This window comes from Ciconia boyciana, chromosome 3, assembly GCF_034638445.1.
Source record: "Ciconia boyciana chromosome 3, ASM3463844v1, whole genome shotgun sequence".
Taxonomy (NCBI): domain Eukaryota; kingdom Metazoa; phylum Chordata; class Aves; order Ciconiiformes; family Ciconiidae; genus Ciconia; species Ciconia boyciana.
This window is the reverse complement of record NC_132936.1, coordinates 65,849,479-65,868,854: the sequence shown is the minus strand read 5'-3', so window position 1 is coordinate 65,868,854 and position 19,376 is coordinate 65,849,479. Positions and strand designations below refer to the sequence as shown.

General features: G+C 51.1%; 1 protein-coding gene across 1 annotated transcript; it reads left to right on the top strand.

The window, feature by feature from the left end:
- Window positions 1-17,547: 17,547 nt before the first annotated feature.
- OLIG3 (oligodendrocyte transcription factor 3) lies at window positions 17,548-18,369 on the top strand. The gene has a single exon (XM_072857925.1). The coding sequence runs from the start codon at window positions 17,548-17,550 to the stop codon at window positions 18,367-18,369; it is 822 nt and encodes a 273-aa protein (XP_072714026.1).
- Window positions 18,370-19,376: the final 1,007 nt, after the last annotated feature.

Here is a 19,376-nt window from a genome sequence, read left to right as displayed (position 1 = left end):
GCATTGCTGGTATCCCTGAGCCTGTATCTGGTATCTCCTGCTCTACTGTTCTCGGTCCAGGACTGTGAAATCTAAAGCAACCACAACGTGTTGTTAGATGATCTTTATTTCCATGCGACATGGTTTGTTTAATGCAAGGCAGATGAAATGGATTACTTAATCCAGCATGGTTATTTGCTGGATGCAGTCAAACTCTTCCCACTGCGACAAACTGCTGCTGCTGCTTGCACTAAGCAATGCAGGTGCAGCAATCTGGTTGTCCGTGGTTTTCTGCAATTACAAATCTTGCAGACCTTTAGGAGTGTCTATTGTGCAAGGACAGAAGGTACAGCTACGAGTCCAAGGGTACCATCAATTTTAAAAGAGAAACTAGGGAAAGCAGGAGATAAACAGAGAATAAACTCTGATTACAAAAAGTCCTAGAAACAATAATTTTTAGATACAAGCTTTCCTGGCAGGACCAAGAAGAATAACTTGCTTTAAAAACGGCACTGCTTTGGTTGCCCTATCCCACTTGTGCCCAGTGTAAGCATTCCCTTGAAGTGGATACAGCTGTAAGGTTCGTTTTGCTACTGTGGGTTCAAAGGCCTGATTTAGTAGTGCTTCTTTTTGAAAATCTAGTTGCCTGTATGCTCATTTAAAATGTTGATTGCCTTTCCTTGACGGTTCGGCTTCAGAAACATGCTGTGGAATTTAAATTGATCCCCCTCCCATGCTAATGTTGACATTATTTGTGTGTAAACACATTACATGGGATAGCAAAAATGTAAATGAGATTTCAATGTTGAGTTGATTTATAAACAACGAGTCTCTTAATTTATTGAAGTCTGCTTTGTGCCGTTTGCACATGATTAGCAGCATATACCATACATAGGCTGCCCTTCTGTAACATGTTACAGAAAGAAGAAATGCAAAATGTATACTGTTACAGCACCAAATGAAGACCTTACTGAGCTTCAAGATGCTTTGAAACATGTAATTACTAACTTAACTCTGCCTGTGAACTTGTCCTCATTAACTCCATAATTAGCAAGATCTTGTTTGATCTTGGAATTCATTAGACATTGCAGCTGGAAGATTGTTTCAGTTTTAACACATCAGAATAGACAATTAAAGTGATAATAAAGAATCAATATCACTTCCCTGTTTCTTAGATTTTTCCAAGGTTGCGGTGTACCTAATTAAACCTGGTTTGAAACAGTGAGAAATTAAAAAAGTAATGTGATCATATTTATTCTGGTTTAACAGGCTATTTAAAAGGCTGTTTGAAATGTGCCCTGGGACATACTTTCTACCTGCACGATGAGTAAATGGAGGGGATGATTTCAGATTCAGCTGCAGACTTAACTGGAGACTTGAGTAGACTCAAGCTCATGTCCCTTGTATTGCCTGTGCCACATGCAAATCCTCTTCCTTCTTTTTACTCTGTGACTGGATCCAACCTCATAGTTCACATCGGCTAGTGCTCCAATATCAAGAGAAAAACGTGCTGAGTTCAAGTTATTTACATGGCTCTGACTCTTCCACAACACAGTCCTAACTGATACATGTTCACTCTCCGGAGCAGCAGCCTGACTCTCCAGTGCATCAGCACCTCCTTGTACCAGACAGCTGTAAAACTGGCATAGTGTTGAGAGTGTCTGCAGCAGAGCCAAGCCTGAACTCACACTGTTATGGGGGCTCCTTCCCCCTCTGCTTTCCCTGTAGGAGGCAGACTGGGATCCTTTTACACACAAGTAGTTCTCCACTTGTTATCACACCCTAGAAAGCAATGTAAACTGGAGGAAGCAAAGAGTGGTCTGTGCTCAGAAACCCCGTGTTCAGGTGGACCTGATTCTGCTTTCTGCCTGTCTGCTGACTGGCAAGTAACTGAACTGTAATACATTTCTGCATCTCCATTTTCCTGTGACAGAGTGAGGCTCTGAGACTTAACACTGGAAAAATACGTAGGAAACCTCAATGAAATTTCGTGTGTAATGAAATGCAATAACGTTCTAAACAAGATTAGCAAGATTCAACACCTTCCTTCTACGTATGTACTTTTGCCTCAATCCTTCATCATTTTCATTTAATAAGCACAGTTAACTGAAGACACAGATCATGTCACTGAGGGAGAAATGGATAATGAAGGACCACTGAAGCACTAATCCAACTAATCTTGCCTTTGGCTCTTGAATTTGTGTAGATCCCAACAGTAAATATTAAGTTCCAAATTCACCCAATTGATTTCGGTGGTTTTCCTTCAGCCTACAGGGTGTCACATCTCTTCATTGTGTTTGCAACCATTTGAAACTAAATTGTTTTAAAGATATTAATGCTTCATTGATTTAAACTGAAACAGACTCTAATTGTTGGCATTTGGGGCAGATTATAGAAATAGGGTCAGATCCCTAGCTGGTGTGAATCCATCAAAGACAACAAAGTGACAATGAGGATCCTAGCTTCTGTAGCCTGGATATAATGCCCTTGATTTATGGCAGTATTAGGAAAAAAAAATATTGCCCAAGCTTGAACGTTAATGTGCCAACATGGCTGTAGACAAGCAGAGATAGCAACATCTAGGCTTGATTATCTTCACCGTGACACACTTCAGTGCGTATAGTACAGACCTGATTGCAAATGAGGACTACTCCACCGGCAGCAGCACCCTCCCTTGCGCAGCAACATGATGGGCTGAGGCTGGCCTGGTCACGCCTGCACTGTCCTACCCTTCGGGTCTCCCCCATGGCCCTTTGCCAACCAGCACTTGAAGCGCTTCTAGAAAGACCTTTTAAATCTTGTCCTGACATCAGGTCAGTTTTGCCCCATGTCCTGTCTTCCCACCATCCCGTACAAGGCAGATTTGCCTTGGCTTGGTGTGGCTTGCACCGTTACCGACTATCTTCTCATAACGAATGGGCCTTTGGTTGGAGCCACACCACTCCTTCAGGGCCTGTCTTAGCTAACTGCGCAGAGTGACTAAATGAACTTTTAACCCTTTGGCCTTTGAAGCCTGAATGCCACCGGGGACCATGCTGAGTGCCCACAAGCCAAAACCGAGCCTTGCTTCCCACATCCCCTTCAGCACTTCTAATGCAGGACGGACAGGAAGCCTGGTATCTGGGTTAGCACCCGCCCACGGGAAGCGAGGAGAAACAGCCCCGCACTATCCAGAAGCCCCACTGCTGCTGGCCAAGGCATCGTCCCTCTGCTCCGACGGGCCCCGAGCAGAGGCGTAGTTGGGCTGCACCTGGCCGTGCCACTGCTGCAAGGTTTCTGGTGACCGAGAAGCCTGCCAAAGGTGGCGAGGAGGCAGCCAGCTCCAGGCAGGCCAGACTGCGCTGAAAGCCATGGCCTACAGAAAAGCCAGGTCTAGACTTCAAGACCCTGAGAGGAAGGGTCCACAAAACACAGGTGACACCACAAGAATTTTCTCCAGCTGCATTCCTCCAAAAAGTACCTGTGCTCACATGCCAGGGGCACCCGTATAGAGACACATGCTCTTTGGGGAGTATTATGAGTTTGGCCTCCCAGACTGGACTGACCACTGCCTGTCCAGGCAGACAGGGTGATCAGGAGAAAGAACTAGTAAGCAACTACCAATGACCTGAACAAACAGTGCGACTCGAGGCATATTTCTACCTCCCAGCCGTTTCACACACGGGAGTCTGTTTCCAGCTGAGCACCGCACAGCATTTGTTTTGCACTGCAGAGGGCTGCTCAGGCCCCGCTGCCACCCCTCTGTGTGGGCTGAGACTGTGGAGACCACTGGAGCCTGTTCGAAATGGCCTTGGAACAGAGGAGTCACCCTTGCGAATCGGTGGGGGAGGAAATGGGAAGGGGCCAGCAGCCGCAGCATGTGCCGCAGCAGCTGAAGGACACCACAGCACCCCACGTGCTGGTGGACTGGCTGGGCACGAGAAAGGCCGAGGGCTTGATCGGTCCTGCCCTGAAATGGCCGACTGGCTTTGGCCTGGAACACCGCACGGCTGTGGCTTCTGCCCATCAAGCAGTGCGCACGTGGCCAGCCTCTTCTGGAGGGCCACAGACCCCAGCGGTACGGACACGGGCCGATCCCTGCCCGCTGGCCTCAGGGCCCAGAGGCAGTCTGGGATCCATCGCACCGCCCAGCACAGAGAGACAAAATGGCAGCAGCTGCCAGGGTGGGGTCGTCAGGACACTCGCATGGGCTGCCGCCAGCCAGGCCTGCAGGGCAGTTGGTTGCTAGGCAGGCCTGGGTCGCTAGGCAACCTCGGGCTTGGTGCTGGGGGCAGGGGGTGCTGGCCCGGGGCTCAGCCAGGGAGATGGCCGCCCAGGGGCAAGCGGGCACATGGCACATCCTTTGCTGTCCAGAGGCAGCCCTCAGGAACGGCCATGTGAGCCCCTCACAGTATGGAGCAATATGGGCCGTGAGGGCTGAGCAGCCCCAGATTTCCAGTGCAGACTGACCCGGGGAGGTGCCAGGCCCCCCCAGAGCTCTCCCTGCCATCCAGAGGGCTGGGCTGGTGGGCGCCTCGAGTGCTGTGGAGGGGCTGGTGGCAGGACGCAGGTGCTGAGCCTGCTGCAGCCCCACCGCACCCCAGGGTGTGGGTGAGGCCTGCTGGCAGGAGGGCGGCTGAGCGTGAGGCCTTCAGAAACCAAAATCCCCTCGCTTTGCCTGTAGAATGCACAGCGTCCTGTGGGAGGGAGCGCCACAGGCACCTGTGGGCCACAAGGCCATTTAATGCAAATGAAGCCAGCTTCCCCATAGACAAATTGTTTCCCTTCTCTTCCCCGGTTGGGAAGTCTAAAGTAAGGGAACTGGTGTGCCAGTGTACCCTGACCCCGGGGATCCCCTGACCCCAGGGGTTTTCTCTGCCCCAAAGGGCTGGGCTCTGCCAGGCCCCCTCCCGCTCCAGCCTACGAGACAACACGCTGGCCAAGCCGCAGGCAGGACGGCACTGCTGGAATCGGAGGAGATCGCAGGTGCGGTATCAGCAGTCCCCCCTTGAATGCCAAGACTAGTAACATTTCTTCACGTGAGCAGTGTTTCTGTGGCCAGCAGCGGGGTCAAGTCCACACAGCTCCACAGGTAAGAGGCTTAGCTAGCATTTTATTCTCATCCCATTTTGTCCTACATGTTCTCTGATGCACATGGCAAAACTCTTCCCTGAGCTGTTTCTCGTTAATGAAGTTATTTTTGTGCATTGTGGCGTTTGGCTTAGTATGTTTCCAAGAGACAATCTTATTGTTTTATCTATGCAAAGTTAAGGATCTCTCCTCATTTTCTGTCCCTGTGACATTCAGGAGGTTCATGTGCAAAAAAAAATGGACTCCCACTCCCCAGGCGGATTTTGGGATGCTTTATACTATCTCTAAACAGCAGGTTAATTTCAGCTGACACTTATTTATGAAAGCACAAAGTCTGGTGAGGTAATAAAAAAGTCAACTCCCAGAGAATATATAGCCTTAGATTTTCTTACCTAACATGGTTTTATCTAGAGATTTATTAAGCAAAATAAAGATTTGGCTGGCAAATAATGTTATCAATTGCTCCATATTTTAAAATCTTTTGAAAGCACATACAAAAAACAGATTAATTTCCTTGTACACTATCTACTGTGGGATATAAACACGCTTTATTCAGTGACTAGCCAAGAAAACATAAATTAGCTGTCTGACATTTGGGAAATTCGGATGGCTGAATTATATGACTTGTATATTTGGAAAACCCGTAGGGTCTGTTAGTATCCAGGTGGATATTAATTTTAAGTAACAGCGTGGTCACATGCTGAGGTTTCAATGTTGAATCCAAAACATAGAAACTTCGCCCATCTCTATCCCTTTACCTGCATACAGTTGGAGGATTTGACGCCTGAAATCAGTTTTCAGAGACGCTGAGTGAATAATACAACTGGTCACTTGCAAGCTGACTTCTTCTCTGCTGCCTCGTTAGTGTTTGGCAAAGACCTCTGCTAACGTGGCCTGATTCTCACTTCTGCGCAGAGTAAGAGGGTCCCCCGTAAGACGGAGAGCCAGTGCCCTTGACTGGGGCCGTGATCCCAGCTCCCTTCCCTATCTTTGTGCCCAGGGAAGGACGGAGCGGTAGCCCACCATTCCCTAAACAAATCTGCCATTCAGCAGGGCGAGGTGGGGAAATAATGAAGTCAGCACATTAGTGCCTAGCCTGCTGAGCTCACACTGCTGAAAGCTGCCGGTGGGTGAATTTCCCAGCGTTCGGAAACTTTGTCTCAGTTCTGCGGGTTTGCTCAAGTGTGCGATGGCTGTTTGCAAGGGAGCTTTCCCGCTGGGTGGGTTTGCTTTCCTCCTCGCAGCTCGCGGAAAGTGAGAGTTCTCCTTCATGTCTTCCCTGCCCCCGCCGCCGCCCCTCACTCACCCCACAAACACAATGCTCTTCCAGCGGGTCCCCTCTGCTAGGGAGCTTTTCCCTCTCCCAACTCCCACACTGGGACATTTTTCCACATTTCCAGGATTACGGCCACTTTCACTTAGATCTATGTGTGTTGCCTCCACATACAAAGAAGCACTTGGGGACGGGATTAGTAGGATTAGAAGAGATTCACATATGTCCAGTTCAAGCAATTGGTATTCAAAGCTTTACACTTCCAAATGCCACCAAGAGAGAGAAAAGGAGCTGGGAGCTTGCTTTGCATTTCAGCACCTTCCTGCGGGGGACAGGGCTCTTTGTCTGGGGGGGGGACGGGGGACACACAAATCCCACCCCCCCTTAATCCAGCACCCCTTAGCCACCAACTCTTTCCCTTCGGTACCACCGGTGGGGCTCTGGTATAGCCCCAACAAGAAGGCAGAAGTAACGTGGCTTTCCTGTTTCTCTTTTTAGAGCAGCCCTTCTGCAAACTTGTGGCAATCTCTGCTGGGGTTTGGTAGGCGAATGGTCCTCTCCCGTGCAGTTTGTTACGATATTCCATGTTTGTCGTTGGAAGACAAGGAAGCATCACTGGGTTTAGAACATAAAGGCACAAAATTCTAAAAAGAGTGCCTTTGCTCATATTAAGTTAAATCCTTCACATGTGAGTGAACTGTTCATGCAGGCAAGGCAAGGCCTTAAGATTAAACAAGTGTGTTAGGCATTTCTGATAAAGCAATAGAAAAACCAGCTTTTTCCCCTTCCGTTTTTGACAGACTGCCTCCCTTGTTGCCTGTAGGGCAAGGACAGTGGTGATTTCCTGATATTAGATACATCAGTAAAGGCACAGTCTATGTTACATAGTTTGCAATTTGGCAATCACTCCAAATGTGAACAAGTCATATTGTTCAGAAATGAAGAGGAGGCCTTTAATATTATCAGTGTAACAAATGTCTCTGTAGTATAGTGAGAGATTTTTGGAGCAGAGCAGGTGGAGCCTTTTTTAATACATTCATCCATTAATTAATTAATTCATTCTTTTGTTCAGTCTTTCTGCTCACTTTCTGCTCACTAGGATAAAAGCTCTTGTGGAATACTATATTGTTTGCTATGACTTATAAGGGACAGTAACATATACAACCAGATGAAAAAAAGAAAAAGGAAAACTTTTCATACACTGCAGAATATCTTTTAAGTGATTTTTTATTTGCAATAAGTGTGTATTTTTCTTACCATTTTCAGCCCAGAAATGAAATTTCAGAGTATATGAAATAGGCTGAAGAAAACAGAATTGTTGCTAAAATATCAAAGATACTCTCTTAATTATTTCCATTTACTTTTATGTTTAAAAGGCATGGAGTCCTGTCTGAGTATTAGCTGACATCAATATATTTAATATTAATCTACTAATACCAGAGTAAGCCAGTATAAAGCCCAGTGGGTCTTTATTATCATGAATAAAATGGGCCAAGTTTGAGCTAATATTTTGTTAACTTGTCATTTTTGCAAATCCAAGTCTTATTTCAATAAAAATACGTGGGAACAGGTGCCATGAATATCCAGATTAAAGGAACTAAGTGTATAAATTCTGGTGATTTTGATAAGTCACAAAGTTTCACGGTTTACAAGTGACCATAGGATTTCAGTTAGGTGGAAACCCTTAAAATACTGAAAAGCAGGGAGGTTATCAGGTCTGTATATGCTCCCTAAATCTTCAGAGAGTTCTGAATAGTTCACATGCACTAATGATGCAAGACTGGGCCTCTACAATTTAGGAAAAAGGCAGCAATATCTGCAAAATCTGGAGCTGCAACATATCGATTATCCATTTCAGGTGCCTGCCAGCTGTGGAGAAGAGGTGCACTTCGTAACAAAGCCAATGTGAAGAAGAGAAGACAACCCAAAACATATATACCTCTGAACTTCACTTTAAATTTAATTTCATTTTCAGAAACGGTAAAAATAATTACTTCTCACTGCAGCTGTGAACATCAGTCATACAGACCTATAAAATTAAAAATACATATAATTTCTTGCTTCTTCCCCTTTACTTTTTATCGTTCTGCTTATGGTTGCCCAGTCTTTCCCTTTTGCCTTACCTATTTACACAGTATTCCCCTCAGTGAAGGTTTTGCACATCTCAACGTATCCGTCTTTTTTTGGGTCTGTTGGTCTCACTGAACTACAGGTAATAATTGTTAGCGAGAGTTACAGACCACTGATGTTTCCACAAGGACACTGCACTACTGATGAGTGGATGAGATAAAATATTTATTGACCTTTGTGCAAAAAGTTGTTCTGGCAATTAAGAGGCAAAGAATTTTCCTTGTTTTGTGTGTGTGTCATCCCACTCCAGAATGATATTCTTTGTGCCTGGAAGAACCCTAGAGCTCTCGCCTCCCCTGAATATACAAAATATCTGAAAGAAAAAAGGGGGTATTGCAGGAGCAGTGCTGACTGCTTGTTTTGCTGTGCACAAACTGGTTGAGAAGGGGCTGTAGCTCTCGAGATCCCATTCCATCCCACGCTCCCAGCCAGCAGCACTTCCGACAGCCAGGCAGAGGACTTGGGGCACTAACCTCCACCGAGGAATCATTCATGTCCGATGTATTTCCTCTCCAAATTAAATTTGCTGACAGCGTCTCAGGCCACTGAGTTCCATGTGAAGGTAGATATTTACCAGGGACCCAGCTAAGCACCCCTGCAAGGAATTATCTTCCTGACAAAGAAAAAGAGATGATGGCTTCAGGCTAGGTCTGGATACACGAAACTGCTGCTGTTGGACACTCGCTTTTGGTTCAGGTGCAAAAGAATAACAGGTGAAATGGTTACAGAGTGGTATTAGCAAACTAGAGAAGACGGCTTGCTTTTCACTCACAGGTCCTTCCCTGAAAACAGTTTTGCTCAGCATCAGTGGCTGAAAAGAAACCGTGAGCTCCCTTAGCTGAGCTTGGTGTCTATGGCTAGCATGGGCTCTCTTAAGATCTTATTATTAACATTTTGCTAATCAATTTCCTTCTTGGGAAACAAATACAAAAGGGCCTGCCCCCAATTAAAACATTTTTGTTTAAAAACTAAATGATCTCATTGGAGTAATTAAGCCATTCCTTACAGTACTCACTGGTTCTTTATTGCAAGGAATGGTAATTTGAATTTTAGGGGCCTGACCTCTGAGTCTATTGAAACCAAGAGACATCAGTCAGCTTCAGTAAGGTTTGGTTCTGGCCCTGACAGGCCTCATAATAAGCAAACAAACACCACAGTTCATCAGTGTTTCAATAGTTAATAATTAACCTTTGCCATAAGCTGATGAGAAAAGATGGTGTCGGTGGACCTAGTCTTCTCTCCCTCTCTCTGTCTTTTAAGAGACAGATGTGGGATTTTTATGATCCTCATTACTATTGTGTCTGAGCACTTCTAAGCCTGCTCCAAGCTCCCGAGAATCGCGGGCTCCCAGTGTTCTGTCCATAGGTTTGCAGGTTTTCCGGTCCAGGCTGAAGAACTGCAGGACCAAGAAAGGGCGCTGATGAGCCCTGCAGCCCCCGGTCTCCACAGTCTTAAGCACTCGCCTAGCACAATTCCCCCTGCAGCTACACGTCTCTCAGATGGGCCTAGGGCTGTTGTCCCCCTTGGGCAAGACATGAACATTTTGGAAGACTCGGGGGGGGGGGGGGTTCTGCAGGTGTGGTGGGGCAATGACCATTGGGCAACACACTGCCAACACTATCCTTTCCCGTGTGCCTGCTTTCTGGCCATCATTCTTCTCTTTTGTACTTGTGCTTGATGTTATTTTCCTCCAGTGTATTTTATTTTCCATTTGTGGAACCGCATTTACATTTACAGTGCAATTGCCACTGAAAACGGACTGCCTCATTTCAGCTGCAACTTTAAACAAGATGAGAATGGAGAGTGATTCAAATTGTAAGAGTGGGAAAATGTGATTTAAATGATGCAAAAAACTTATTTTATATAGCAAAGACTCCCTGAATATTTGAAGTTTCAACAGCTCAGCTGAAAGCAGTATAGCAAGAGACTCAGAAGTGATTTATAAAAACAGTCTTACGCCTTAGCCGGGCCAGATTTTGCCATCGTTTCTGATGTTCATTAGCATCTCATTGCACATGTCGTCCCATTGATCCCAATGGAACAAGCCCACACAATAGAGTTCTATTCAAGGGTGGTGAAGGCAGTCCATACGCCCATCCCCAAACACTGAGACATGGCAAAGGTTTGTGAATAGACTGCAGATAATTTTTGTTGTGTCTTCCAGAATTTGTACTGGCCTATTAACAACCCGTAAATATTCACTTGAGACATGCATTGTTTAAAATTGAGATACAAAATGAGACAAGGATTTTTTTTCTTTCTCTTTAGTGAGTCTTCCATGCTTTTGAATGTGTAAGTGGAAGAGTTATTCAATAATTTCTATGGCTTTATTTGTTTTCACTATAGCTATGAAAAATAAATTGCATTAAACTTATTTGTTTCTGAGACAGCAAAACATTTCCATCTCTAGTCGTTATAACACCGATGTTTTCACTCTGGCCTAACATGACTTTAAACATTTGAGAAGCTTACTAAGCGGCAGCGCATCTGGGGTTTCTGATGGGGAGGATTTGGGGGGAGTGGGACGGAGCTCTCATGTACTCTCTGTCCGTCTCCCACTCTGTTTATAGCTGATATTTAAATAGCCTAGGTGACTTCGAGACTAACTCGGCAGTCGTCAGCTATCTAGTAAAGCAGTGAGGGAGAGGGTTCCTAGGAGTCAGCGGGTACGTTTCAGTATCAAGTGTAGTAGATGGAGAAAGTTCACAGTAATGAGAGTGCAAACAACTGCAAGTGATGTGAAAGACCAGAAAGACAGACAAAGAAAACTTGCCCGTTTGAGAATGTTAACATTTTAGGTGCGAATATGGGCCCAGAACAGAAAGGCAAAAGAGAAAATAGATACAGGCCTTTGAGTGGCATTACTATCCTTCAACACAGTGACAAGCCAGCCGTGATTCCAAAGTACGTGCCAAGTTTGTTCGCCAGGAATGCCAGGTTTAGCCTGTTCTGCACGTGTGAAGTGTGCACCACCGTCTGAGCTCTGCATATGGGAAATGTGCATCACAGTCTCAGCTTTGTGGCTGTATTTTGGAGGTCGTGCAAGTTTTACCAAGCATCTAAAAATAAACTGTTTAATGGATTCATATTCAACAACACTGACAGGTTTTTTTCTCTTAAATTCCAAAGGCAGCAAAATATTTCACAGTTAACTAATAGCATGGCAGGTCTGATAGCTTTAGAAACATTCAAACTGATCTTCTATAATATTTTCTCTAAATAAAATGCAGGTTTCAGGTGCATTCACTACAGAAAAAAATAAAGGAGTTAAATGCAAACTGTTGAGTAAGTGGTTTTTATTGTTTACGGAAACTAATTTCAGGCTTTTGGTAGCAAATGTCATATATCAGAGGATTAGCAATTTGCACGTCTCTAATTAATTAGCCTTTGACATTTTAAATTTTATTACTGAGGGTTTATGCCATATTTTTTCCAGAAGTTTTGCAAATCAGTATTTAAATACAGAAAATAAAATGCCACCCTTAATGAGCTGCACTGGAATGCCCAGCAGTTATTGCCTTTAAGGTTATGTTCTCCCCAGAAGCAGTGCCTGGTCTGGACCCGATCCTGTCGTCATCCGCAGGATGCTTTCAAGGTCTGAGTAAGGGCTCCAGTTTCATACTTGATAAGCGGGGGAAAATTTTGTTCTGACCCCTTGTTGCCCACGAATTTGAAAATATACGAACGGAGAAGAATTTTCCCGTGTCCAGGCAGAGTTCGTCTGACCGGAGATATCTCCGGGTTTATCCGGAAGGTATTCTGAAGAATTTTCCTGTATGCGGGCAGAGGAATGTTATCTCCGGGCTTAGCTGACTGAAGAACGTGACTGCAGCAGCCCAGGACAGCCTTCTCATCCCTTTCCAGTCAGAAGGCAACTGGACATCGCCCTCGTATTGCCCTACTTCTGGGAAGCAAATTCGTGGTAAACACAAGAACTAAAACAAGTCTTTCAGCCCTTTCACTTGGGCGACGTCGAAGTGCCGGATGGCGGGATACTACCAGCCTGAATGAGACCGTCAGTCTAACCGTAATCCAGTAGCACATTCCCGGCACAGCCAGCGTGCGGTTAGGGCACCTCGGCTGCCCTCCCTCAGAGGAGACGAACGCCGTTCGGGAGCCACCAGGGCTCGGCTTCGGCCCCGGTGCGCGGCCGCGCAGCCCGCGGCAGCAGCGCCCGGCTACAGGCGCCCGGCCGAGAGCTTCCTCCTAACGCGGGGCTCTGCCTTTCCCCGACAGGACCGGCAACTGCCTCATTGCAATCCTAACACCGAGAACTATTTTTATGCTGAAACCACGCTTGTCAAATGTCCGAATTAAATTAAAAGCAAGCGGAGACAGCAGAAGCTAATAGCCGTAAACCATAAAAGCTAGCAGCCTTCTAATAAACCCACAAGAAAAATCCGTAATACTGATGTAACCAGTCTTCGTATCACGAATCCGAGTCTGTGCTGCCGGCCAGGTCAAGAAAGTCAAGGGAAGCGCAAGATGTAATATTCTGTCATAGTAACGCTGCGCAAGGGACAAGTACATCCAATTTCCGTGCCAAACTCTATGAGAATTCAAAATCGGACACTGCCTTAGAGTGCATCCATTAATTAAAAGCCCGTGTTTGAAAGCGCACAATTTCCGTTCCGAGAAGCCTCTAAAAGACAAACCTGCCCCCTGAGCCGCCGCCGGCGGCCGGTCGCGCCGCGACGATACGACTGCCCTCCGCGATAGGAGCGGGCGGCGTTCCCCACGGCCCGTCCCATGCGGGCGCGGAGGCTGTGCGGGATGCTCTCCCGCCGGGTACCCTCCGCACTCCGGAGCAGTGTGCCTTTCCAGAGGAAAGACGTTTCCCTCCCTCACCAAACCTCTCTGCCTTTAGGAAAACAGGAATTAAAAGGCGGGGGAGCGCACGTTAATTTGATTTAGCTACCGCTCGGCGACCGTTTTCGCCCTTCTCCTACGCCCCGATTAGGAAAACGTTCGATTTTCTGACTCCCGGGGGTTAATTTCGTTGCTGCCGGCGCCGAGGGGAGTTTTGCTGCTGACTGAAGAGGACAGCGGCACGCCCGGACCTCCTCCGCAGCCCTCTCCGAAATGCCCCTGGCCGGAGGGGTGGCCAGGGGCACTCGCCCGGCTGGCGAGAGGCGGCGGCGGCGGCGGCGGGCGCGGCCAGCCCGGTCCGGGGCACCCACCGGGACGGGCCGGCCCGGATCCGCCGCTCTCCGCGGGCTCAGCCAGCCAGTGTCCGGGCGGCTGTCCTCCCACCTGGCTGCGCCCGCGAGTGGCACTTCCCACGCACCGCTCTGCTGCGCTGAGACCTTTCCTTTCCCTCTCAATGTTTCTTTCTTTTCTTCGCTTTTTTGCCCATTTTCTCTTTCTTTCTTTCTCTCTCTCCTTTTTCTTTCTTCCTTTCTCTCTCTCTCTTTCTTTTTTCTTTTTTCCTTCCTTTTTTCTTTCTCTCTCCCTCCCTCTATCTCTCTCCAGCATCAGCAAATAAAAGCGGCAAAGGAGAGCCGCGGGGGAGGCGGGACGCGCCAGGCGATGTTACGACCAGCAATCGTGCTGGAGCAGTGCTCCCCTTTTCCGAAACGACTTCCCTGGCGAGGCTACCTGTGCCCGGGATTTAACCTCGCGTTACTTCCCCGAATCCTTCCTTTGCCCTAAGGCGGCTCCGAGCAGAGCCGAGCCCCGCCGCCCCGGCCCGGGAGGGGGATGCTGCGGCCGTGCGGGCGGGACTGGCCCGACCAGCCGCGCCGGGAGCGTGGGGGAGCAGCGACATCGCCGGGAAGGCGGGAGAAGAAATACTCGTAATACTCCTCCGAGTGACGACCTGGCTTTTCATTCCCGTCCCAGCGCCCGCCCCTCTCCGCCCCGCCGTGCACCGGCGGCTCCGTAGGCCGGTATCGCCCCCGGCCCCGGCCCGACGAAGCCCCCGGCCCGGAGGGGAGCGGGGCTCGCCGAGCCGCCCGCCCTGCCGGAGGGGAGGACGGGACCCCTCCTGTTGCTTCCCCCGACGGCGTCTTTTCGTCTTCCTCTTCTCTGTCCTCGTCGGACTCCAACTCCCCCAAACCGGGCTGCGTGCCTCCTCCGGAGCGGCGGACGCGGGGACGGGGGGTGGGAGCTGCCGCCCGCCGGGCAGCCTCCGACCGCGGGCCCGGCGCTTTCCCCCCATCCTGCGCCTTGCCCTGCCGCCGCCGCCGCCACCGTGACAAGTTTGGTTCATTCGCTTCGTCCCGGCCCCGCGGGAGGGAAGGGCGGAGGGAGGAGCGGGCAGCCCCCGGGAAGCCCCGGAGAGCGGCCCTGCGGGCAAGGGAGGCCGCCCGCGCCTCCCCCGCGGGGTGCGGAGGCCGGCGGCCCCCGGCTCCGCGGGCGCGGAGGGGACGGCGCTGGGGGCCCGGGCCCGGCCAAGTCCCCTGCCTGTTTGCCCGGCAGACCTCGCAGCTGGGGGAGAAGGCTGGGTGGGTTTACGGCTTTGGCGGCGGAAGCGGGGTAAGCCGAGGTCGCGTTCGGTTATTTCTGATGTATTCTCCTAAACTTTTTCTTTTCTTTTCTTTTCTTTTCTTTTCTTTTCTTTTCTTTTCTTTTCTTTTCTTTTCTTTTCTTTTCTTTTCTTTTCTTTTCTTTTCTTTTCTTTTCTTTTCTTTTCTTTTCTTTTCTTTTCTTTTCTTTTCTTTTCTTTTCTTTTCTTTTCTTTTCTTTTCTTTTCTTTTCTTTTCTTTTCTTTTTCTTTTCTTCTTTTCCTTTCCTTTTCCTTTCCTTTCCTTTCCTTTCCTTTCCTTTCCTTTCCTTTCCTTTCCTCCTTTCCTTTCCTTTCCTTTCCTTTCCTTTCCTTTCCTTTCCTTTCCTTTCCTTTCCTTTCCTTTCCTTTCCTTTCCTTTCCTTTCCTTTCCTTTGCTTTCCTTCGCTTTCGTTTCCTTTCTTTTCCTTTCCTTTCCTTTCCTTTCCTTTCCTTTCCTTCCTTTCCTTTCCTTTCCTTCCTTTCCTTTCCTTTCCTTCCCTTCCTTCCTTCCCTTCCCTTCCTTCCCTTCCCTTCCCTTCCTTCCTTCCCTCTTCTCTTCTCTTCTCTTCTCTTCTCTTCTCTTCTCTTCTCTTCTCTTCTCTTCTCTTCTCTTCTCTTCTCTTCTCTTCTCTTCTCTTCTCTTCTCTTCTCTTCTCTTCTCTTCTCTTCTCTTCTCTTCCCTTCCCTTCTCTTCTCTTCTCTTCTCTTCTCTTCTCTTCTCTTCGCGTTTCTTCTCCTTCTCACGACGGGATTTACTGGCAGTGCTGAAATCAGAACGCTCTAATGTTGCTCAGCAGACTGAGCACAGTTAGACTCAGTCGGATGAAAGTGTCCCTCTGTTCCCGGCTCCTCGCTCTCCTCGGGGCCTGCAGACTCTTTATGGAGGAGCGGGGTCCTGCCAAGGAGGTTTCTCCTGGGCCCTACGCGCCTGTTGGCAGGTGGAAACTCAGCCCGACGGCTCCCCCCGGGAAAGCGGGGGCACCCGGGCCGGCCCCGGGAGCGCCAGAGTCCGCCCTCCGCGGGTCTCTCCCGCCCCGTCCCGGCTGGCGGCCCCGCACCCACCGCGTAGGCACCACCGGGGCTGGGCGGATGCGGAGGCGGACCGCACTCCCTTCCCCGGGCACGCACACGGCTCGGGCCGGCTTCTCCTGCCCCCCGGCCCGGCAGAGCCCGCAGAAGGCTCGGCCCGCCCCGGGGCAGAGGCAGAGCCGGCGCCCGGCGGACGCCCAGCGCGGCCGGGAGCAGCGCGGTGACACCTGCCCCAGGTGCCCGCCAGCCCTGCCCGCCCCGCACCCGCCCCGCCGCCGGCAAGAGAAGCTCCCGCCCGGGCTGCGGCCGGTGCCCGGAGCCCGTTTACTTACTGGCGCGATCGCCTGGGGCTGTTTCGCGGCGCTGCCCCCCGGGGCCGGCTCCCTTCCCGCCTGCCTCCGGCCCGGCCCGGCCCTGAGCGCGGCCCCTCGCTCCCGCCGACGGCCGCTCCGGCCGCCCCGCCGCGCCGCCCTCCCGCCGGAGCCCAGGGCGAGCGGAGCCCCGGGGGCTGCCGCCCGCCCCCGAGCCGGCCCTCCCGGCCGGCAGCCCCTCCCGCCGCCGCGCACACCGGCTTGCCGCCGCACCCCGGCTCTCCCCGTTTATTTAAAGGGAGTCGCTGGCCCGGGGGGAGGCGGGTTTCCCAGCGCGCATCTCCCCGCGGAGGCTGCCCGAGTCATCGCTCGTTTAAACAAAGCGGCGACCCAGGTACGAGCCGCCCGCGGCCAGCCCGGCCGGGCGAGGGCCGGGCGAGGGCCGGGCGAGGGCCGGCCGGTGCCGCACCACGAACCCCGGCCGGGGGGACCGGGGGAGGGGGAGGGCAATGCGAACAAAGCGGGGAGCCGCGCCTGGAGCCGGGCACGCAGCAGGACGGGGGCGACCGACGCCCCCCGGCCCCTCCCGCCGGAGCGGGGGGACTTCCCCGGGCCGCCGCTGCCCGCTGCCGCCCGCGGCCGGGGTTTCCCCGCCGGCCCCGAGCAGGCGCGCAGCCCCCCGCAGCCCCTCGCCTCCCTACTGTAGACGGGATGCGGTTTTATATTGGAAATGAGGGGCAGGGGGAGGAGATGGCGCGCACACGGAGCGATGAGTGTGCGGTGTCAATCAGAGGGGTTTTGTGTCTCCTTGACTCCTGATGGTCCGTGGCTGAGGTGTCCCGGGTGGCACCACAATGAATATGAATAGGGGTCCTTGCTAAATGGGACAGTCAAAGCGCACCGCCCTGAATAATGGCACGTCATCCTAACTAGACCATTATACATAGGAGGGCTCCTTTTGTCTCTGCTCTCTGCTGCAGCTCTATAAAAGCCCCTCTTTTTCAGGCTGAGGTTAGTCCAAGCATACACTAACTAGCCATCCTGTAAACAGGCTGAGTAACCGGGCGAGAGAGAGGGAGGAAAGACTGGTGAGAGAGGGGGCTGAGGGGCTTTTTTCCTCTTCCTCAGCATTTCCAGCCCTTCGCTGGCAGAGCCTGCCGTCCGTTCGTCTCTTTTTCGTTGCGTTTTCGTTGCTTTTTGAAGGAGAGTTGTCTTGTTCCGCCACCTCCAGAGCAGGGAAGAGTTTCTTGCTCAGAAGCCCGAATACAATGAATTCTGACTCCAGCTCTGTCTCCAGCAGAGCTTCCTCGCCAGACATGGATGAGATGTACCTGAGAGACCACCACCACCACCACCACCACCACCACCACCAGGACAGCCGGCTCAACCCCGTCTCCTCCACCCAGAACGACCTGGTGCAGAAGATGTCCGGGGAAGGCCTCTCCAGGAACGGCTCCAAGGCCGGAGGGGAAGGCAGCAAGTACAAAATCAAGAAGCAGCTCTCGGAGCAGGACCTGCAGCAGCTGCGGCTGAAGATCAACGGCCGGGAGCGTAAGAGGATGCACGACCTCAACCTCGCCATGGACGGGTTGCGGGAGGTGATGCCCTACGCCCACGGACCTTCCGTGAGAAAACTCTCCAAAATCGCCACCCTCCTGCTAGCCAGAAACTATATCCTGATGCTCACCAGCTCCCTGGAGGAGATGAAGAGGCTGGTGGGGGAAATCTACGGGGGGCACCACTCGGCCTTCCACTGCGGCACGGTGGGACACTCCGCCGGGCACCCGCCCCACGCCACCGGCGCCGTGCACCAGGTGCACCCCATCCTCGGCAGTGCCTTGTCCTCCGCCAACACCTCCTCCTCCCTCTCCGCCTCCCTGCCGGCCATCGGCACCATCCGGCCCCCCCACTCCCTGCTCAAGACCCCCTCGACCCCCCCCGCCCTGCAGCTCGGCAGCGGCTTCCAGCACTGGGCGGGCTTGCCCTGCCCCTGCACCATCTGCCAGATGCCCCCCCCGCCCCACCTCTCGGCCCTCACCGCCTCCAACATGGCCAGGATCTCGGGGGAGACCAAGGACCTCCTGAAGTGACTCGGCGGGGCCCCCCCGGGCCCCGGGGCTGCGCCGGAGCCGGCGCTCCCACGGGCGGAGAGGGGGCTGCGGCCGGGCCCCCCGCGCCGCCGCCGGACCTGCCCCCGCTGCCCCCTGCCCCGCCAACCCCCCTGTAACACGGGATTAGTGTAGTAAGGACCTTGCAAAGGTAATGTCTTAGCCGGCTCCTCGGGCGATGTTTTCTTATTATACTAAACCGGAACAAAAAGTCCCTGTTGTAAAAAGAATAATAATAATAATAATAATAATTAATAATAATAATAATAATAATAATAATAATAATAATAATAATAATGAATGCCGCTGATGGTGATCAAATGTAAATAATTCCTTAAAATGGGTGCAAAGGGGGGAAAAAAAAAAGGCCTGGTTGTCACTGTAGTGTTCGCAGCCACTAAGAGACGATGAGATCGGTTTGGGGCTTCTTCTCCTTCTTTTTGCGGGCTTCTCCTTTCTTTCCTTTCGCACGGCGACTCCTCCGACACCTCCCGCTCCAAACCCGGCTGCGGCAGCCCAGCGGCGGCCCCCCGTAGCCCGGAGAGGGCACGCACGCTTCCCACCGCAGCTCGCCAACCGCGGGTACCGGCCACGGGCGGCTCCCCTGGCAACAGGGACCTCCGAGTGAATTCACTAAAGTTTTGTGGCTGTTTTGGTTTGTTTTGGTTTGGGTGCTTTTTGTTGTGTTTTTTTTTTTTTTTTTTTTTTTTTTCCCCAGATCTGATGTCCGCTTAAAACAAAACCAAACAAAAAGAGAGAGGGAAATAGCGCAGACCACAGCACGGCCCTCCTGCGGGGCTGGTTTGCCAAATCTCCCATCTCCTGCTCTCGGCGAAGTGTGCTAGTTCAGCTGCCCGGGGTCCTCCTCGCTTATTTCTCTTGTTGGCTTTGGGTTTGTTCTGGTTTGCTGCTTTTTTTTTGGTTTGGTTTGCTTTGGTTTGGTTTTGCATGCGGGGGCGGCTCTTGCCAGATCAGTGACTTGTGTAACT